General features: G+C 37.5%; 1 protein-coding gene across 2 annotated transcripts in view; it reads left to right on the forward strand.

The window, feature by feature from the left end:
* Nucleotides 1–169: 169 nt before the first annotated feature.
* SMC1B (structural maintenance of chromosomes 1B) overlaps nt 170–22,677 on the forward strand; it is a 34,813-nt gene continuing 12,305 nt past the window's right edge. For both annotated transcript variants that reach the window (XM_030479104.1, XM_030479105.1), the window contains exons 1-16: nt 170–278; nt 2,012–2,200; nt 2,730–2,842; nt 3,817–4,020; nt 4,386–4,624; nt 5,088–5,343; nt 6,780–6,920; nt 9,063–9,145; nt 10,140–10,347; nt 13,183–13,368; nt 15,344–15,523; nt 16,553–16,699; nt 17,333–17,470; nt 17,964–18,080; nt 19,998–20,104; nt 21,971–22,112. In XM_030479104.1, coding sequence (XP_030334964.1) covers nt 170–278; nt 2,012–2,200; nt 2,730–2,842; nt 3,817–4,020; nt 4,386–4,624; nt 5,088–5,343; nt 6,780–6,920; nt 9,063–9,145; nt 10,140–10,347; nt 13,183–13,368; nt 15,344–15,523; nt 16,553–16,699; nt 17,333–17,470; nt 17,964–18,080; nt 19,998–20,104; nt 21,971–22,112 — 2,559 coding nt within the window. The remainder of the gene's footprint in view (nt 279–2,011; nt 2,201–2,729; nt 2,843–3,816; nt 4,021–4,385; nt 4,625–5,087; nt 5,344–6,779; nt 6,921–9,062; nt 9,146–10,139; nt 10,348–13,182; nt 13,369–15,343; nt 15,524–16,552; nt 16,700–17,332; nt 17,471–17,963; nt 18,081–19,997; nt 20,105–21,970; nt 22,113–22,677) is intronic.

Raw genomic sequence — 22,677 nt, forward strand, 5'->3', positions numbered from 1 at the left:
TGGGGGGGGGCGGTGCGGGAATTAGGAGCTGAGCGCACGCGGAGGGGGGTTCCCTTCCCCCGGAAGATAAACTAGTAAAATACAGCGGTTGAGTGTTTAAATCTTGGGGGTGGTGTGGGAAGGTTCTGGAGCTAAGGGCTTCAGCTCCTCGGCCTCCGCTGCTGCAGGGATGGGTTACCTCAAGCTGCTGGTGATGAAGGATTTCAAGTCGTGGCGGGGGCACCAGGTTATCGGCCCCTTCATGAAGTTCAACTGCATTATCGGGCCCAATGGATCAGGTAGTAGTGTGTGTCTGTGCGGGGGGCTGCTTCTCCAATGTAGCCATCGGGATTGAGGTTTCAGTCTGGGGGTCTTGCCAGGTCTTTTCTGTGAACACCGCAGGCTTGATGGAGAGGAAACAGTAGAGCACAGGTGCAGGAACAGGAATAGGGCCAGCATGGCTGCACTGAGTGGCTGGAGATGGTCATAGCTTGTCTGTTGAGGAGTAGAGTTGCAGGGCTTGGTGGAGAGGAAGTAAAGACTTACGGGCCTGCTTAAAATCCCTTCATGTGCACCCAAGGGAGTGGCAGCCCAGTCAGAGTTTTGAAGGCTCTTGATCTGCCATTGCTTCTTCAGCTGGAATTACAGATTTTTTTCCAGCATGGAAGGACAGAGGTGGGGTGGTTAGAGGAATTTGTTTCTAGTTGTCTTCTCTTTTCAGCCCTTGTAGAATGAGTGGTTTGCAAACAGCGCACCATGCCTTTGCTACTCCAAATCGTAGTTCGACTTACTAAGGTTACTTAAATATGGTTTTACTTTAATACTTTGTGTTGTAAACTGTAGCAGTGGAAAGGTGCTTCTTGATTTGAGTCTATGGTCTTTGCCATATGAGTAAATGCCTCTGGGAGAGAGTAGCTTTGCAGGATGGTAGCTGCTTTGTAGTTTAACCCACAAAAGCCTTCATTTCTGTATGTGACTGCACACTGTTATGGGGTTTCGTATTCTGTTTGCCAGAGAGCAGTACAGCAGGAGGTGAGGCTCTCTGTCCCAACAGCCACAAGGGTGGGATTAGCATTTGGTCTTAGTTTCTCCAGTCTCTTTATGAATTATTTTATGAGTTAGATATCTAGACAATGTTGTTTCTTCACTTACCTAATTGAAGTCATATCTATAAATGTAACTGTTATTTAGCATTCTCATCATACTCTTTATCATCCGATCCTCACTGTTCCATACTGGAAAGTCTCAAAATTAGGGATAGTTTTCCAGGCACACTTCCTGATAAATCTAAATACATTTCATAGATGAATCTGGGATAAAAATAGTGCAGTCTCTGAATTGTGCATTTTACTTATGTATTAGTATTCTTCCCTTTATGACATTTTTGAGAAGTCAAAATGTTGATGAAGTAGCAAGGTTGAAGGCAGAAAATAATTAAGCTCTCAACAGAAATGCTCAAGACTAAAGGGGAAAACAAAAAGAGAATTCAATGAAGAGAATTTTTTGCTAAGAAGTATCATCAGAGAACTTTGCTGCTGTAGTGAACTGATCTGGGAGAGTATTTGTGTTTTCTAGAACACTGGAGTTGTGTTGGAAAAGTTGTAGTAATAGCTTATTAAGCTGCATAAGTAATAGCTTATGCAGCAAACTTCAGTGACTGCATTATGTAAAAGAAACTACCAAATCAGGATTATGATATTTATTGCTCAGTGTAAGTAAAAACCTCTAGAGATAGATGCCTGTGTAAGAAAACTTTGTTTGACAAGGCTGAACAAATAACACATCTGTTTTGTGATTATTTTTATTACAGACAGGCTTATCTGTTGCCAGTGTGTTATATCTTAGAAATGTATTTCTTTATTATGTGTAATATTTTTTCCTCGATGAAATACATAATTAGAAATAAAATTAATAGACTTTTGCATTTATGTATATGATTTTTAGTTCATTGTTAATCAAATGCTTCCTTTAATTTCTGCCATGTCAAAGCAATTTTTTAAAAAATTATATATATATTTTGGCTTTTTTTAAGGAAAATCTAACATAATGGATGCTGTTAGTTTTGTGATGTGTGAAAAGGCATCTAATTTGCGGGTTAAAAGTGTTCGAGAACTTATTCATGGAGCACATGTTGGGAAACCAGTTTCTTCTACAGCTAGTGTGAAGATGATATATTGTGAAGAAGATGGGGAAGAAAAAACATTTTCAAGAGTTATCCGTGGTACGTAGTAGATTCTGTTGCACATATTTCTTTCATCTGATGTATAAAAACTGGAGGCCAAGAATATTCAACTTCGAATTTCAGATGCTTAACGTTGTGTATTTGGGTTGATTAAGCCCATGAGTATGATGATACTCCTTATATTCCTTCAATAGCATTTTGATAGCGAAGTGTTATAATTGAAAAAAACATTCTGGGGCAAAGTTAAAAAATAAAACGAGTGATTAATATATGTACTTTGATCTGTAGATACTCACTTGAAATATGTAGATGGTATAGGCTCTAGAAAATGGGATCTGACCCCTTGCTTGAGTCATGAGCACTTAAGCATCTGTTAATACCTTTTGGAAGTATTCAACTAGAATTTTTGTACAGAAAAAGTAAATTATTGACATGAGTAAGGGAGTAACTGAAATCTCTTATTCTTTGAGGAAATTGTGCAGTTAAATTGTTTACTAGTTTAGTTCATTTCCTATGGATTTTATGTTATAGCCATATTGTAGTAATTTCTTTTTCTTTCCACCTTTAGGTAATTGTTCTGAATTTCTTTTCAATAATAAGCCTATCAGCCGATCTGCTTACATATCTGAACTTGAAAAAATAGGCGTACTTGTCAAAGCTAGGAATTGCTTGATTTTTCAGGTGAGCATTTAAGGTACTTTGTAAAGAAAAGAAAAGCTTCTGGGATTATTTCATAGGAGTACCCAGTTATCTGTTTGACAGCAAAGAGGGCACCCTTAGCTAATTTCAAGCCAATACATTTTTTCCTGACCTTGGCCAAGATTACAAGACTACAAAATGGAAATAATGGGTGTGTGTACATGAGTGCACTGGTAAGAAAGAAGCTAGTCTAGAAGAAATATTTGTATTATTCAGAGTATATAAGAAGGTGTGGCTATTTATAAATGATTAGTGTATTAAATTCTCAGAATATTATAAATAGGAAAAGATAATTTCATCTTAAAACACTCTTGTTAGTTAAAACATATGAATATTTATAGTAATTTTTGTAAGGATTGAGGGATTGAAAATCCTGCTAGGTTATTAGTTCACAAGTATTTAACAATATAGGTCAGAAATGCCATATAGTTAAAACGAATGTGCTTCACAGGATATACTTGCTGAGGAAGATTCCCAAGGAAGAACTATTTTTCTTTTGCAGAAACCCTCTATATGGATTCTTACTGTGATAATGGTTTCTATGATGAGGGCATTTGCCCACTATTCACAAAACCTATTTCCTACACTACAGTGAAAATAGTAACTCCTTCAGATCAGTGAAGGTTCGAGCAGCTCATGCATGGAGAAATGTGCTATAGCTTTGAGAATTACGTAATCTCGTAGTGCATTAATTTCATCTGGCTTGCTTTTGAAATACTGGGAGGGTGTTTATTTTTCATTGAAAATGAGTTTCAGTCCTTTAAAAGAGGCGAAGAAGATTTAATCTTGTCATTCTGCACATTGATATGTGCAGGTTGATTTAGTTTGAAGGTGGTTTTCATAGGCCATATCTGACATTCTAAAACTTTTAGGTGTTGGGGGGTTTTTTTGGTTTTTGGTTTTTGTTTTTGTTTTTGTTTTGGTTTTTTTTTAATTTATTTTCAATTTTGTTTTAGGGAACAGTAGAATCAATTGCAATGAAGAAGCCGAGGGAGAGAACTCAACTTTTTGAACAAATCAGTAATTCATGGGAATATGCTGAAGACTATGAACGGAAAAAGAAAAAAATGCATCAAGCAGAAGAGGATGCACAGTTTAATTACAACAAGAAGAAAAGCATTGCAGCAGAACACAAGCAAGCAAAGATAGAGAAAGAGGAGGTGACTCAAAGTTGTTCCTTTTTTGCTTGTTAAGTTCTTGGATTTTACATCTTGTGTGAACTTTTAAATACAGGTTTTCTTAAAAAAACTTGTGGTATTTTTCAGCTAGTATTTGTTTCAATATGATATAATAAGTGTAAAAGGATAGAGGAATATCATTAATATAAAATAAAATATGAAGTAAATGAAAGTGTAGGTTTTCCAGTATAATTAATTTAATTGTTGATTTACATGATTTTTATGATTAGTGCACATTACTGGAATACAGCTACTGGTACATCATCTTACCTCACTTTGGACTTGAAATTAAACTAGTGATTAAAAATCCTTTTTATAAACCATAAATAAAATTTTTATGTCGGTAGGCAGAACATTACCAGACACTTATCAAGGAACTGGATGAAGAAAAGATAGAGTTGCAGCTTTTCCGGCTTTATCACAATGAAAAAAACATTTACTTTCTGAAAAAAAGTTTGGATGAAAAGAATATAGAGGCCAGTCTCAAGAAACAGTCTCTTTCTACAGCAGAGGATGCATTTAGAGCCAAGAAGAAAAGGTTTGGTGAACTAAACAGAGACCAGCAGCACATGGAAAAAGAATTGAAGTAGGTTTTCAGATCAGATTCTCTGATAGTTGAGCTAAAGCATAATTTGCAGTGAGAATAGTTTGACAGGCATGCATTTCCTGTTACAGCAGTTGGGTGATATCCCAATGTTATGGAAGTCAGTTTGTAGCAGTTTACTAAAGTAATATCTAGACATTGATTTTTATTCCAGCACCGCCCCCGTGCCCAGGTTGTCAGTAATTTCATTATGTAAATACTTGTTTGCTATTAAATTTTTAGAAGGTTGTGCTTCACTACTTAAATTTCTATTTTCAGTGGATATTAAAAAAAAAAAATTAACTGTGGGTGTGTAACTGTGCAGTGACAACTGATTATTTGTTTGCGTGTGTGGTTGGGAGAGGGTTACTCGTTTTCTTTTTTTGTGTGCTTTTGTTGTTTTGGATATATTTTGGGGTAGTTGGTGGGTTTTTTTGATTCTGGTTTTGTTGGTTTTGTTTTTTAGGACTTTGGAAGCATCACTGATTCAGCAGAAACCCCTCTATATAAAAGCAAAGGAGAACACTTCCTACCAAATCAAGAAAGTAGAAATGTCAAAAAAATTGCTAAGGGACAAGGAGAAATCCTGTGATAAGGAAAAGCAGAACATAAAAGAACTAGAGATAGAATTAGATGACATTGAGAAGGCGTGGAGAGGATTTGAGAGGAAAGCTGAAGAAATATTGCAGAGAGCAGCAGATATTGAGCTGGGAGAAAGTCAGGTGAATTGGGAGGCCGAAAAGTACTGTTTACTAGTAAAGCCCAAAAATCTCTACTTAAGACAGAGAAACTGTTGTTTCACCAATAACCTGTAATTTCTAGTGATCCTTTTGTTGTTAAGCACAAACAAAAGGAAAATTATAACTTTTATTTAGGGACTGTTTCATCAGAGGAAGAGAAATGGTGATGCAGCCTCTTGGGGGAGTGGGCTGTTCCCTTTTGGGGGATGAAGTCAGATCTCACAGAAGTTCCAAATCTGGAACACTTCTAGGAAGTAAATTCAAGATGCATAGATATTTAGAAATTCACCATTGTGAAATTGGAAATGGTAAGCATCTCTCCTAGGGTGTGAAGAGTATCTGCTAAACAATGTAAGAAGATACTTTATTGGAGGAAGTAGTGAATTCTTAGTGAACAGGAAATTGAGAAGGGTTTGATGGAAATTTCAGAAGGGTTGTGTGTGGGACTGTCATCTGCGGATTAGGATTGTGGCTACATGTGTTTATCCATAGTTAGATTGTTCTTTCTGGTTTGTTTTGCCATTCTTCATGGTAGCCCACATGGTACATTGTGGGAGGGTAGGATAGAAAACATCCCGTAGAGTCTCATGGTGAGAGAGTAATTTTTGATAAATGGCTTGTCAGCTGAGGTACAGAAATACATCTTCAATTAGGGAAAAAAGAAGACAACAAAAATGCAAACAAGACTTTGTAGTATACGTAGTATCTACTCTGGGTCAGAATCTAAAAGTGAGTTGGCTCACAAGCTGTTTTAAGTTACTTTAGAATGAGAGGACTGCGCCACTTTACAGTGCATTCACATTTGAAGACACTATTTTTGCAACCATATGGCCAGAAATACTTTTAAAACTAAGTGCTAGCTTTTCTCCACTGGCTCTTCCTTAAGATTGCTTCTGATCAACTAATGGAGAAACCACAGTGTTGTTCTTTTAGTTTGTTAATCTTTAATCTTCTCACTTTGAACTTTAGAGACATTTGGTCATTTAGTCATATCTTTGCAGGATTGCTGAAACTATTTATGTTTACTTTAAAAAAAAAAATAAAGTGTGTATATATGTATATGTAGCTAGATAGATATACCATGAGAATTGGTATTTATAATTATAGGAAACTTGCACTGAATTTGGGCTGTGCAGAAACTTCACATTAGCCTGAAAGACTTCCTTGAAAAGTGAGAGGCGTTAGAAGCCTAAAATGAGACTGTAGGCAAGAACTATTAAGTTTTGGGTTGAATCTTTCTCTCATAAAATACAACCTCTTATAACACAATTAGTAGCTAGAAAGGTTTTCTGGAGAATTGGGTGGTTTTCATACTCTTAATTATAATAAAGGAGGCAGTTATTCATTGAGAGTGTAACTGAGCTTGAGCCTTCCCGCTTTCAGTGAAGTGAATTTATTTATTTATTTTGTGTGTCCAGTTGGAGCGTTATAAAGAGCTAAAGGAAGTAGCAAGAAAGAAAGTAGCTACGCTAAACCAGCAGCTAGAAAAGCTTCGTTGGGAGCAAAAAGCAGATGAAGAAAGGCTGAAACTTAATTGGAGGAAGAAAAAAGAAGTTGAGGTATTTGCATCAAGCTGAAATTATGTTTTAAGGAGAAAAATGTTTCTCTACCCCTCCCTCTGGTATAAATGTCTATATAAATGCTTTATGTCGTGAATACACCCTCAGTGATACATTGCAAATGTTAGTTTAATTTTCATATTGCAGCAGGCTTAGCGAAATGGCTTCTAAATTTGTTCACAGAATGGCTGTGTGGGCCTGCACTGAGGGTTTGGTTTTGAAAGCTTTGACTCTAATATCTTACAGTTACTCAGAACATATGCTTGACTGTAATCAGTTTCTGGGTTTGTAAGTATAGTTTTTCTTTCTGAGGTGTCCTACCACTGTTGTATCTCTGTATGATACTCACACTTTTTAGAGGCTTATTTTGATCACAGCTACCTTTTCGATGGAGATGTTTTTAAGGTCAGTTGTGCATATGAGTGTGTTGTAGTTGGAAAAATCTCCTCGGTGTCCACTCTTCTGTTGCCCTTCAGACAATGGGTGTTTGGTGTGAATACAGATCATTGCTGTCATTTTGTCTCTGATTTATCATTGCAGATCCACGTGTGACAATAAAATATGTACGTTTTTGACTATGACTTGGTCACCATGCCTCAAGTTCTCTTTTTAGAAAAATTATTTCCCAACTCATAGTTCAACTTTGCATGGGGCTTCTGATAGAAGTAGAAAGGACAGAAGCTCAGTTAATGATCTGTCTTTTGCTGGAAACTTTACCATATTCAGTGTTCTGGGGTTTCACCACCTCCCTCCCCCCCCCCCTTTTTTTTTTTCCCTTCCAAACTATGCTAACCTTGCAGTTCTTGTCACCTACTAAGAAGTCAGAGAGGCAACATCTTTAATTATGGAGTCAAGGTTTGGAGGAGACTACTTACATTGAGAAAAAAATCCATCAGATGAGACTCTATAATTTCTAAGAGTTTCTAACACCTCATTCTTGTAGATACAAACTAGTTTGTATGGAAAAGTCTATATTTTACTGTGTATCTATGAGGATGTAAAGTCATTCTTGCCATGATATCTAAGTTAATGCTTGTACATCCATTTTGTCTTGATAAAATTCTACTTTTTTAAGTACTACTTACCAGGAAAACTTAGTATCTAGAAGTGAAATAAACTCTATTGCTTATGTTTCTAAAACTTGGCAAATCCCTGTTGAGAAGGAAATAAGGAATAATTGGGAGTTCATAAAATGCATTTCTGACCATTCAGAGTTGACATTACTTGTGTGCACTACTGGCACTTGGTGATCACTCCTCGCAATGTAGGATGTGTGTGACCACATCGAGCATGCTCTGTCCAGCTGTGGGCTTCCCAGTACAAGAAGGGTAATGACATTCTGGAGTAAGTCTGGCAGGGAGCCACCAAGCTGGCTGCGGCTGGAGCACCTGGCTTATGAATAGAGGCTGAGAGAACTGGATCAGTTCAGCCTGGAGAAGAAGAGGTGAAGGGGAGACCTTATTGCCATCTGCAGCTACTTAATGGGAGGGTATGAATAAGAGAATGCCACGCTTTTACTAGAGTGGCACCTACAGTGATAAGATGGGGGACAACAGGCACAGTTTAGAATTCTGAATAGCTATTAGGTAAACTATTTCATACCAAGGACAATCAAACATTGAAGTGGGTGCACAAAGAGATTGTAGTCTCTCCATTCCTGGACCTATTCAAAATGTCACAAGGATTTCAGAATTAAGGCTTACTAAAACGTGTAGGTAACAATATGTTTTTCTTTTATTTGCTTTAGTTAATGTATTTTTATTCAATCTGAGTAACTGTTTGGTTTTTAGTACAGTGCTGTTGTATCAGGTTGGAACCTCTATGTCAAATTTTTCATGTGTCATTAGGAAGAAGCTTCCATTAATCTTGGGCCAAGAAAAGCACCTTTCTTTTTTTAACACCTATAATTTACTAACAGTATGTTTAAAGTTGTTTTATTTGATGCTGTCATGATTCTTTTGCACTGAGGAGGCTTTCTCTGAACTGTAGCCAAACATGAAAAATCTAACAATGACCTTGAGAAAATAATTTTCATGTATTATTCATGGTGCAATTTGATTGTTCTAACAGTTTTGTACCTTGCTATAAAACTGTCATTTTCCTGTGGTTTGTTTTTAACACATTTTATTTGTGATTGCATAGGAAAACATAAAACGGACTGTGGAACAGATAGAAGAGCATAAAAAACGGATAGAGAAGTTGGAAGAATATGCCAAGATATGCACGTACGTTTAAAAAATTAAAGGCTAATTGGAATTCTGGCATATTACATATTCTCAGATTAACTTAATAGGTTTCTTATTCTTTCTGATTCTTTTCTATGAGAATTCTTACTAGTTCTAATTAATATTTCAGTTACTTTGCCTGTTAAAATAAAGTAGGAGGTATGATGACTTATCCATTCTTTGTTTGAAACCAGTTTTATAATTGCTTCTAATTTTTTGTAGGTGTGTAAATCATATCACTGTGGGTAGGGCTGCGGGGCTATTGGTGTACAAATTCTGAGTAAGAGGACAGGGTCGTTCTGTGGTTGTGCTGCTCTAGAAAGCATTAGTATTTATGTTGCATATTAGCAGCACAGCTCAGTTCTTGCTTCCTAGGTCTTGTCTTCAACTTGATTTTTACTCTCTGAGCAATGGGAATGAATTTTGGTGTTAGCCTGTGTTTTGTGCAGGAGGTCAGAGTAGGTGATCTGCAGAGATTTATTTTTTTTTTTTTTTCCCCCCAACCGATCTTTTTCTGTGCATCTATAATGTGTGCTTTGGCTTAATGCTGTCTCTGTACTGAACAAAGTTCTACCATGGACACAGAGCAGCAGATCTGTTGTGATTGGTGTGATGTAAAATTATTTTAATTAAGTACTTGTAGTAGAGTGCAGTAGAGCCTTAGTGATTTTGGCAAGTGTGTAAGGTGAGTAATAATTTTGCATGAGAATTCTTAGTCCTAATTTTTCCGATAGCAGACCTTTTATTGATGGAGGGTAAAACAATATGGTTGTATATTAGACAGGCAAAAACTCTCACTTGAACTCAATTTCGAAACCTTAATAATAGCTTATACTTTAGAACGCAACTTGTATAAGAAGTAGCTTCTTACAGATACTTCAGGTCTTTAATGATTTTTGTAGTTTGTGACCATAGAATGCCTTGACTTTCATAAGCTAAAAGCTTGTATAAATGAAATAGTAAATTGTTTTCTTATTTCTGCTTCCTTTCAAAGTGAATCGCTAGCAGAAAAAAAGCAGCAAGAGGAAGTACTAACTAAGGAAATTGAAAATTCAACAATACGAATGGCTGAAGTGAATGAAGAATTGAACAAAATAGTTGGTGAACTGCGGAATGCCAGAATGGATTACCATGAGGGAAGGCGTCAGCAAATGAGAGCAGAGATCCTGGAAAGTCTCAAAAGACTATATCCAGATTCTGTGGTAATTGAATGGCCTCATTTAAAGCCTTATTTTAGAATTAAGATTTAAGAGTTCTGCCTTAGACTGAATAAGCAGCTAGAGTAAATGAGACTGTCTTGAATATTCTTTTAAACCTTATGCTTGCTTGAGTGTACTTGGTGAAATAGTATTGCTGAAAGAATAGCAGCATAAACTATCATTATTTTTCACAGTTTCCAGAAGTACATTACTGGTTGCATCAAAGAATAATTTTGATCTCTTGTGTGATTTTTGTGCTGTTTGTTTCTTTTTTCTTTCTGTCTTCATTTTCTTTTGTCTTCAAACATATTTTTGACTGACTTATTTTGAACAAATGAATGGGAAGGTTAGCTGTGAGACCATTTATTCCAGAAATATGCTTCTTCCAAAGGACAATTTTATTAGGTGCATGAAATTTTTATTTTACCAAATGGTCAGTCTTTGCTTATCAGTTACCATATTTTACTTAAATTACTCGTTAGTAATGCCATAAAGTGTTTCGTGTATTGATTTTGAATCGTGAGCAGCCATTGCTTGTGAGGCATATTTACACCTTTTTGTTGACACTTAAAAATATCTCCTCCAATGTTGGAAGCGATCCTAAATAAGAATTTAGTTGAATAGTTGAATAGTTGGTCTCTGAGTATGCCTCAGTATAATCAATCCTTTTTGATGTGCATAGTTGAGATGTACAAGCTGGGAAGGTGCCCCCCTCCCTCGGTCCCGTCCGCCCCCCCCCCCCCCCCCCCCCCCCCCCCCTTCCCCATTGTGAAGGTGACATATCTCTGCTTCCTAGTGCTGCCATAAGAACATAAATAAAGTTTTCAGTTGTTCTTTGCTCCTTGGTCTCTTGCAAAACCTCCTCAAAATCTGGCAAGTGTCTGATCCTGTTGTTTTTTCAAGAGATTAAGGAATTTGCTTTTCAGCTGTTCTTCAGAATTTTTTCATCCATGTTAATGAGATATTCCAAAAAATAAAGATGATTGATACGTATCTTTTTGCTTGCTTTTTGCACTGTATCCCTATTTGAAAAGAACTGGATCAGACTGGTGATACCTTGCTGGCTTAAGGGAGAGCTGGTGTTTAGGATGTGTTCTTTTATTTTTCCTTCAGGAGCTGCAAATTTAAAAGTGCTCACAGATATGGTGGCTTATAATATATAAAAAATAGATGAGTCAAATTGGTTACATAAACTCTCCCATTACAGGAAGTCTTAACAATGCTTGCTTCAGTTGTCCTTATTTCTGCAATACCTTTCCTAACACCAGTATGTAAGGTGACAGAGTTTCTTCTGAGCTGCTCCTTACCCTCTGGTTTACCAGACTAAATACTCAGGCAGAACTGGAGGAAATCTCGGTGTCGGTCTTTCTGGATTTCATTGGTGAAAAATGCCATACTGCTTCTAAATACTTAGATTTTGTGTCCATTTTAAAGCTTCCATTCTGTTAAAACATTCTTGTAATGGTTGGTGAACATTCCAGATACTGAAAGAGCCATGCAGTTACGTGATTCCACTGTGCAAGTGACATACTTGTTTGCATGGATTTTTCTGACAAAGTGGATTTTGTAGCTGATTACAGTTTTTTACAATTTAATTTTCAAAATGGCATGCTTACATTGGTAGTTTTAGTTGGCAAGATTGCTATTGTTACAGATTCAGTTGGGCTGTCAATATTTGTTTTCATGGAAATCTGGCATTCCAGGCAGACTTAAATGCCTGTGTCTGAAAGTATATAGATCCTCTGTATAGTTTTGAATGTCTGAAAAATCATGTGTCTGAGCTGCAGATAGAAACATCCAAGTAGATGACACTGTCAGAAAGCCAGGAAACTAAGTAAAGACCTTTGTGGCGTTGGGGGTTATCCCACACCACAAAGATCCACATGCTTCCACTGTTTTATCAGAAAAAGGAAAACATTTGTCAAGAAGAGGGTAGCAAAGTAGATCACAGTAGGCCATGATTTGACCTACTGGAAATGATCTCAATTACATCATTCATGAGATAATACTGTGGGTGACCTGTCACATGCAACTCTCACCGGTTGTCTTCCTGTTCTCATTTGTTTAAATTTGGTAAGTGTAGAACTAGATACGCAAAAAGAGACCAGTAGCTGTAGGTCAACAAGCAGAAAAAGTGTTCTTGCATGAATTTACTTGTTAAAATGTTCAGGATGTGGATTCGTAGCTTTAATTGTTCAGGGAAAGCTTAACTGTACCTATAATTACAGAAATGGAACAAAAGACCTTTAGCAAGAGCATGTACAGCAAAGAACTAAATGGTTTTATCTATGGCAGTGGTATATCAATATATGGCAAAACAGGCTCGATTATTTGGACTATGCAGTAAAAGAAAAGCAGTTTTTATTCTTTTCATGCTACTAAAGAAAGAAGATGCTTCTTTTTTGGGTTGAAAGTGGAACAGTGCCTCTGTTGCTACCATTTTCCAGTAAATAGCTGTATTTATTTAAGACCTTATTGTCATTCGAAGATCTTACTGTGTGTTAGATACTTGTTTTCCTCTCCAAAAAAAACTTGGCTAACTTTGCTATTGTCACTCTGTCATGCTTATAGAAGTTTATGCGAAATTGAGTAAAACATCGCGATATGTAACGTTAATCTCGGGGGGAAAAAGTTAAAACCCTCCCTTCAGATTCGAAGGCATACTTTGCAATTTGGATTGATGACTTTTTAGTTTTTCTGATGTACAACCATTGTAAGAGAGTGCAGCTCGTAAATGTGTAACACGTTTTCCTCTTCCTACTTCAGTATCTTGTATGCAGAAATATTATTTGATATCTAAAGTAACATACTAATATTTCTCTGTATTTTTCTCTTCAGTTTGGAAGACTGCTCGACCTGTGTCATCCTATTCATAAAAAGTACCAGCTTGCTGTTACCAAGGTGTTCAGCAGATACATGACTGCTATTGTTGTTGCCACTGAAAAAACAGCAAAAGATTGCATTCGCTTCCTAAAACAAGAACGAGCTGAACCTGAAACTTTTCTTGCTCTGGATTACCTTGATGTAAGTAGTTTTTTCTTTTTCCTGTCATCAGCAAGTTAATACATGTGTAAATCTTGATATTGGCTCATTTAAGCATAACTAAAATAGGCTTAAGTGTCAAGGCAAAGCACTTCGGAGGTGAACTTCATGAGGTTCCTGTTGGCCCATTTCTCCAGCCTGCTGAGGTCCCTCTGGGTGGCAGCACGACCCTCTAGTGTATCAGCCACTCCTAGTTTTTTGTGTCATCAGCAAACTTGCCCACATGTTCTCCCCCATCATCCAGATAATGAAGATGTTGAACAGGATTGGTCCTGGTTTTGATGAGGCTGGTTACCGGCCTCCAACTGGACTTTGTGCCACCAGTTACCACCGTGTAGGCCTGTCTGTTCAAGCCAGTTTTCAGTACACCTCACTGTTTGTCAGCCAGTCCATATTTCATCAGCTTCTCTATTATGATCTTGCGGGAGACCGTGGTGAAAGACTTCCTGAAGTTTAGGTAGACAATATCTGCTTCTCTCACCTCATGTACCAGGCCAGTCATGCCATTGTAGAAGGCCATCAGGTTGGTTACACATGACCAACTTGGTGAATCCATGCTGAATACTCCTCTAAGACACTTGTTGTTCATGTGCCTGGAAATGGTTTCTAGGATTAGATGCTCCATCACCTTCTCAGGGATCAAGGTAAGGCTGACTATCCTGTAGTTCCTTGGGTCCTCTTTCTTGCCCCTTTTTGAACACAAAAGTGACACTTGTTTTTTACCAGTCCTTAGGTACCTCTTTCACTTGCCATGACCATTCAAAGACTATTGAGTAACCATGCATCTGAGAAATATTAATATAGATACCAAATATGACACTGCTTCTAGCTGTCTGTAGAAGGCCTCATCCACTTATCCATTCCAAGTGCAAACAACAGGCTGGGCAGAGACTGGATTGAGAAGAAGGACTTGGGGGTGTTCATCAACAGAAAACTCAACGTGAGCTGGCAGTGTGTGCTTGCAGCCCAGAAACCAACTGTATGCTGGGCAGCAGGAAGAGGACCGTGGCCAGCAGATCGAGGGAGGTGATTCTACCCCTCTCTTCCACTCTCATGAGAGCCCACCTGCAGTAGTGTGTCCAGCTGTGGATACACCGACATAAGAAGGACATGGAGCTGTTGGAGAGAGTCCAGAGGAGGGCCACAAAGGTGACCTGAAGGCTGGAGCACCTCTCCTGTGAAGACAGGCTGAGAGAGTTGGGCTTGTTCAGCCTGGAGAAGGCTCTCTAAGGGGAGACCTTAGAGCAGCCTTCCAGTGCCTAAAGGAGGCCTACAAGAAACCTGGAGAGGGACTTTTTACAAGGGCATGTGGTGACAGGACAAGAGGGAATGGCTTTAAACTGACAGAGGGGAGATTTAGATTAGAGATTAGGAAAAAAATGACTTGCTATGAGAGTGGTGAGACACTGGCACAGGTTGCCCAGAGAAGTTGTTGCTGCCCCATCCCTGGCAGTGTTCAAGGCCAGGATGGACAGGGCTTTGAGCAACCAGGTCTAATGGAAGGTGTCCCTGCCTGTGGCAGGGGAGTTGGAACTAGGTGATCTTCAAGTTCCCTTCTAACCCAAACCAGTCTGATTCTAGGATCCTGGTCAGGCAGCCTGTAGCAGACACCCACTACAATGTTACCTTTACCAGTTCTCTCTTCAGACCTTACCTATGAGCTCTCAGTTCATCATCCTTCCTCAGGCAGAGCTCTGTGCATTCCAGTTGTTCTCTCACAAATCAACTCATTTATTCCCCATTCTACATATACCTCCATTTCATGCACAGCAAAATAAGTTATAGAGATTTAAGGACTATAGTATACACAGAACATGAAAACAAGATCTGTATCTAGTTTTACAGTGACTGAGACCAACGTTCTGTTGATCTGTACATCCTGTCCCCAGACCACTCAGATTTGGACATACTTTGCTATAACAGCATGGACTCTAAACAGTGCTTATTTGCTTTACAGGTTAAACCAATCAATGAAAAGTTAAGAGAGATAAAAGGAGCTAAAATGATGGTTGATGTTGTACAAACTCCATTTGCTCCACTGAAGAAAGTGATTCAGTTTGTGAGTGGGAATGGCTTGGTCTGTGAAACAGTGAAAGAAGCAAAACAAATAGCATTTGATGGACCAGTGAGGTTAAAAGTAAGAAGCTGAATTTTGTTGCATATGTTTTTCATTGCAGTTATGTATTTGATGCCATTTAAATAATGCTTCTATAAACATTCCACAAAGTATTGCAGATACACAGAATGGTACTATGCTCTCTAGTTATTCCCACATAAGTGAGCCCACAGATATTTCACATGATTATGTTTTCCTCTGTATGGTAGTAGGTTTTAGTGATTTCTTGGGAAACGGAGGCAAATTAGAGGATAGCTAGTGTCCAAGTATGTTTCTTGGTATGGTACTTGGGATGAAAAGGAGGAGAAGGAGGGAAGAGTAATTCTGTTCTTAAAACTGTGTGATTTAACGATACAAACTTTATCCTGCTAGCTTTTTTATGAAGAAATGCTTTCAAAAAAATCTTTAAAATCTCCGTGACAGAATCTATTAGTTGTACATGCAGACTGTGTTGTGTGGGCTGAAGCTTCTCTTATCCTTCCTATACTTCCTATGCATATCTCTTGTTGCTGTAGATAGTCTGTTGAAACCTTTTATGCACTTGGTAAACTTTTTAAAATCTCCATTACAACAACTTTAAGTCAAGGGTGAGTGTGAAATCATTTTTACTTGGAATCAAGTAACAAAACCACCTATGTTCTTAACTAAAATTTCCCCTTTCTGTTTACAGATGAGCTGTTTTCCTTCACTCCATTATCACATTGCTTGGTTTGCTCTACTAAGGCAGACATAACCTTCTAAGTTGTCAGTGTGCACACAAATGTCTCATATTAATTTCCTAAATACAAGGAAATTATACCATTTCATTTCCTTTTCTGATCAGTAGTAGTAATACAAAAATGTGACTAGTGCCAAGAAACAACAGACTTTTTTGTAGCTTCATGTATCTCATGTTAGCAGGTTTGGAACAGGAAAGAAAATTGGAGTCGCACTAAAATGTGGTTGATGCTTGTTTAACTGCCATTTCTGGTGCACTAGTTCATGGCACATTTTGGCTGCTTTGTATTCAGATTTATTTGGTTTTAATTTTATTTTTGTTTTCTCTTCCAGACAGTGGCTCTTGATGGAACTTTATTTTTGAAATCTGGAGTGATTTCTGGAGGATCAAGTGATTTAAGATTTAAAGCTAGATGTTGGGATGAGAAAGAAATAAATACAATGAAAGAAAGAAGAGATAGCTTGATTAATGAGCTAAAGGTAGGTCTCTTGAAAAGCTCTTAACTGTGAAAAGGATAAAGGAGTAGAAGTTGTGTGTAATTTAATTCAGCTATGGGAAGATGATTTTCTAAAAGGTAATTTTCAAAACTTCTAGAACATGCAGACAGGACGTAGTAGTTGTTTATCCTATTCTAATTAATAATAATCAACTGTGGGTCTCCGTTCTTTGCTAGTGGGTTGGTTCACATATCACAGAGGTGGAGAACCAGGACAACACTGTTTGATAGAAGCTTCTTCAAGGAAAAAGAGCTGTTGTTCAGAGTACCTGAAAAATTCTCCTGAAGAAGATGATACATTCTGTCAACATAAAAATGTTTGCACAAACCAAAACCTATCAGTGTATCAGTGTAACACGATTTGTCATACTCAAGGTATTTTTAAAGAAGGATAGAGCAGGAATTTAGGAGTTTGCAAGTGTTTGCTATCTTTTGAGAATTACATCTGTTACAAAATTGGTATGGAATATGACCAATGCTCTCAGCATTTACCTTGAATGGGGCCTATGTCAGTGAGGCTAGCTTTATGTAGTGCATGAATCTGAAAAAGAGTGATTTCCAAATTAAGTCATGGTTTGTTTCAAATGCTTTTTCTTGCATTGAAATATTTTTCTAGGGCTTAATGAAGATCAAACGTAAGGAGACTGACTTGAAGCAGTTGTATGCTCAATGCCACGGAATTCAGACACGACTTAAATACTCACAGAGTGAATTAGAGCTTATTAAAAAGAAACATCTCGCTAATCTCTACACGGTATAGTACTAAGCCTTTATTATTTTCATGTTTAATAATTGTACTTTTTTGCCTAAGCTATAATTACTAGTGAAATAAAAGGAATTAGAAAAAGCTACTTAAGGAAGTAGTATTTAAGTTTTACATACAGCAGTTACGACTGAGGAATTAAAATACAAAAAACCCTCACCAAGATTACAAGGTAATTTACATGAGGCTTTTGTCTTTTAGGTTTTAAATTTGAATTTCTGTTAAGATTACTATATCATTTAGTCTGTGAGTCAAAATGCACTTTAAATGATACTTAGGTAATTTGTTTTTCTGCTCATGAAAACTGTAATGATTGCATGCAGATTGGCAATAACAGTGGGTAAGTGGCATTGGAGAAGAAAATATTCAGTGTATTTAATCAGAAAAACACAGTAATCTGGAATAGAACCTTCTCTTAATTTCCAGAAAGTTGACCATCCTATTAAAAAAAAATTACCATCTTTTTTCCTTTCTTTTTATCTAGGAGAAATCAAAATTGGAAAGTGAACTGGTAAATATTGAGTCTCAGCATGATATGCTGAAGGAAGGAGTAGCACAAAGAAAAGAAAAAATAGAAGAATTTCAGAAAAAAATTAATGAGGTAATGTTTCCTGTCCTAGTCATGACAGCTTTTGCTGTTATACTACAGAAGCATCTTCCCTTTCATGCTGACTTTTAGAACTTGAAAAACTTTTAACTTTGTAAACTACTTTGTTAACAAAGGTTATAAGTTACTCCAACAATCTTCCCACATTCTTTGCCTTTCTTACCAAGGTAACGGTAAGCAGAGGTGCACTTGGATCTTAGTGTATATGTATCATAGCTTTGCAAATCAGTTTCCTTAAAATCAAAATTCTGTGACTGTTACGTGCCAAACACAAACCAAACCAACCAAATCATGTACTTCTTTAATATTAGATCATCAAATGAAGTTTTGCTTAATGGATAAACTATAATTTCATTTGACATAAGAGAAAATTTTTGAGTTTGGAGAAGATTGGTTGGTTTTCCCCCACCTTCTCATGCTCTGCTAATAAATATGATTTGCTCTTTGTAGTATTGAGCAGGGACAGTCCATTGTAGTTCACAGCTTTAATGCTCTCGGTGCAGGCTTCAACTGTAGATCAAATCCCAGCAAAATACTCTCTAGGTTTTGGGGTAGATTTTGGTAAGTATCAGCTTATTCTTTCTCAGACTCCAAGAAAGTTCTTCGTAAGAAACTGTAGTCACAGGACCTCTCCTTCTTTTGGAGAGATATTTATGCAGCATGATTGCATGACTAAACTGTAGCTTTCCTTTGGTATGAAGTCTTCCTGGCTGTTGTGGATCTGTGACGGAATGTATGTACACTAAACTGTGTAAGCACCCAGAAGACTAGCAGATCTCTCAGTAATCGGTACACCCACTAGTTAGACAGTCCTTGCATATGTGACTGTCCTTCTGAAGAGCATTCTCACTACAGTCATATCAGGACCCCCAGTGTCTTAATGGAAATCTCTTCTTGATCTCTTTTAATTGGGAGAAGATCCATTATCTGCAACCCACATGCAGAATAGATCAGGCATGCTCATGCCATTAGGAAGAGAGTGCTGTATCAGTTTTTTAGAGCTGAGAACAGTTCTCAGCACTGCTAGAGTGCTTTGTTCTGAACTCTACAGATGTCATGTCCAGGTGACGACCTGTTATGCCAGTGTACACTAGAAAAGTAGGTAAAGAGTAGCACAGAGTGAAGATTCCTTTCTTGGGAAGTAGCCAGTGTCTGTGCTTCATTTTCTGTGTGCTCTTACTACTCTGGGAGAGTGGTTCAGGTATGCATGATGACTGTCAGGAAATAAATCATTTCGCTGTTCTGGGGTTTTTGGAGAGGAAGGAGTTTTGGGGAGAGAGGAGTGGCTTGGTTGGTTTGGGGTTTTTTTTGGATGTTGTGGGTTTGGGGTTTGGGTGGTTTTTGTTTGGTTTTTTGTTTTGTTTTTAAGATTGTTGTATGCTTGTTTGATACCTGGTTAAACAAGCCTGCATACCAAAACAATATAAACAATACTTGGCTTTTGACCTATAAAGTTTGCTTAAAATTTTGTTCAGTCCATTGGGTTATCTTTCAAATGCTGTGGGCTATTGCTGTTTCTTTGTTTGTTCTTGCCATATACACTGTACCTACTCTTTACTTGCTTAAATCTTTCATTAAAATTTTAGGATTGGTTTTGGCTAAACCTTTTGTTAGTATTTACTGTATAATTAAGAAATAAAAGATTCTGTAGCAGTTCTCTTGCTATGGCTTTGCTATAAATGGAACATAGTAATTAACATTTATGAATCACTTCAAAGGATTGGAACAAAGAACTGAGCTACACTGAGAAACCTGGTGTATCTGATTAGTGTCTTGTATACCATTCAGCTTTCTCTTCTTCAGTTGATGGGGAACAACAGACAGAAACAGCAAACTGAAGTGATCATCTAAATGTTTGACTGGTTGCAAGATAGCATGAACATTTTTTGCTCCATTTCTTTTTGTTCGAAGGTTGAAGATTCTGTTTTCCAGGAATTCTGTGAAGAAATTGGTATAGAAAATATTCGTGTGTATGACCAAGAACGTGTGAGACAGCAAGAGGAGATTGATAAGAGACGGTAGTATTTGTAATTGAAATGTTAAAAAATGGTTTGTATTAGATTGGGCACACTCGTAAATGTGTACCTCCATCGCAGGAAATACCACAAAAACCTAAAAGACTGTAAAAGGTTGTATTATCACTGCATGGATTAGTGAGCAGTTGCACTGCTATGGTGACATTTTGCAACAAACTGGAAAGGTAATATTTGCTGTTTTGGTAGCACTGTTGTGGAAAAATAAAGCAAAGAGTAGTTTAATAAAATCCACACTGAAAAATGGCTCTGTCACAAATTGAGGATGGCATTGACGCTCACTCATGTATGAAAAAGCTTAAAGGAGAACTGGGTGTGAGATGCAGTGATTTGGTAGAAGAAAATACTATTAAGGAAAGCAGGATATTTTCTTACAGGCAACCTTAGCTGGTATTCCCTCTGGCAGGCATATATCACAGGACAACAAATTTATGTTTTAAAGAATGAGAATGTTAAAATGAACTATCTCCTTGTACTACGGGTGTTTTCAGGCAGATGATAGTTTGTGCATTTCTCAACATTTATAGGAAATAGACCTTTTCTACATGACTAGTATAATGACTAGCACTGAACTCCATTTTCTTTTAAGCCGTCTCTTCAGCTGCTAGGAAATTCTCTGACTGTCTTTCAGAAAGTAGTCCAAGCATGTGTATTTGATTAGAGCTTCAGTGAGGTAGCAGTACATTTAGTTCCGGTTAAAGCACCTGCTGGCTGAAGTGATATGGTAGTTTACTTAAGTTTGCAAGAACTGAAGTCTGGTGAAGTGTATGAAGTTAGCTATAGAACAGTGAAAAGAGGAAATCTTTGCATGGCGTTATCATAGAATCACAGAATAGTTTGGGTTGGAAGGGATCTCGAACACTGCCAGGGATGGGGCAGCCACAGCTTCTTTGGGCAACCTGTGCCAGTACCTCACCACCCTCATAGTAAAGAATTTCTTCCTAATGTCTAATCTAAGTCTACCCTTTTTAACTTTAAAACCATTCACCTTGTCGTATCGCTACCTGGCCTTATGCTACACTGCACATACGGTTTTGGCCTTGCTGGTGCCTTATCTCGCCAACATCAGACCCGTAAGCCTCTGCTATAGTGCTGCCTTCTTGCCCATGTTTAAAGAGCTTGGAGCTGGTGTTGGGCCAACCCTTTTGCCTGATCAACAAATGCAGCACCAATAGTAAGTCATTTGGTAAGCTCAGTCATTTGGCAGACAGTAACAGCTGAGAGGAGACCTTTCTGTAAGCAGCTTCTTCCTTTTACTTCAGTCCTTTCTCACAGCAAGACATGAAGAAGTTTCTGCGGTTGTACCCCTATAAACAAATACAGATCTCCATTGAGAGATGATAAGCAAGGCTCAATATGGCTTGAAAAACCCTGGTCTCATGCTTCTTAATTGCCATCTCTTGTCTGAGATAGGTTTCTTACAATACTTACAAACATACATGCCAGCTGACCAGGAAGCTTGCAGAGGCTGAGCAGGGAGCACAGGCATTAGGTAAATACACAGCATCAGTGTAGCTTTTGCCCAGTTCATATTTACATTATTTACAGGTTTATCATTCATACTGAGATACTTGAACTTTTGGTGTCACTTTCCATATTAAACATGGCCATACTGTAGATTGTATTTTTTTGAACTATTATCACTGTATTTTTGTAACATCCAGTATATCCACAGGATGTGGTGTAGTGGAATCAATGATCCAAATGTATGCGAATTTTTGTGTTCACATAGAAGATACAAAAATGCTATCTAAATAGTCAAAATGAGAATCTATCTTATAATAACTTAAAATCAGCTCAGTTGCTAGCCTGTTTGGAGAGCGTTGTTTTGAAATACTGTACTTTGACTAGACTGGAGTTTGAAAATCAGAAGACACGACTAAATATTCAGCTGGAATATAATCGTGATCATCTACAGAAGTTAACAAATGCCGTCAGCAAGTTGAGGGAGACCGTTCGTAAAGATGAAGCTGAGATTACGGGGCTACAGAAGGTAACTGTTACATACATCTCTCTACCTGGGACTGAGGAAGGAGTGCATTGAATTAATAATTTTGAATAAACATAGTTAATGTTATTGAGTAATTTTTCCAGGGTTTAATTCACTGCTGACTTTGTAAATTTAGAAAAAATGCAGTTGCATATTGTCATTTTAACCTTGGATAACCTGTCATATTAGGGTACTTTACTTACAAATTATTAATGATAAGTTTACTAGTATGCACGGTGTTATACTGTGCTTAGTTTATATGAAAACACAGCATATGACTAAAGATCAAACTAGCAGCAGTGGCTGAGATTCTTTAGCAGATTCTATGAGTAATAGTAAACAGCTCTGGTGCTTTGCATCTTCTAAGGTGCTTCACAGCCACTAACAGACTTAAAATAACTCTATGAAAACTAATTTAGCTTTTTAGTTGGAGGTGGATTCCTCCTTCATAGCGTTCTTTACTTGTAAGTAATTTTTTGTTACATTGATGTTGCTTGTGGTGCACTGGAAAGTGAAGGAGAAAAGATGTGTAACAGTGCTTTGAATAAAGAACAAAAGTGAAATGTAA

Source organism: Strigops habroptila, chromosome 3 (genome assembly GCF_004027225.2).
Source record: "Strigops habroptila isolate Jane chromosome 3, bStrHab1.2.pri, whole genome shotgun sequence".
In the NCBI taxonomy this organism is placed as follows: domain Eukaryota; kingdom Metazoa; phylum Chordata; class Aves; order Psittaciformes; family Psittacidae; genus Strigops; species Strigops habroptila.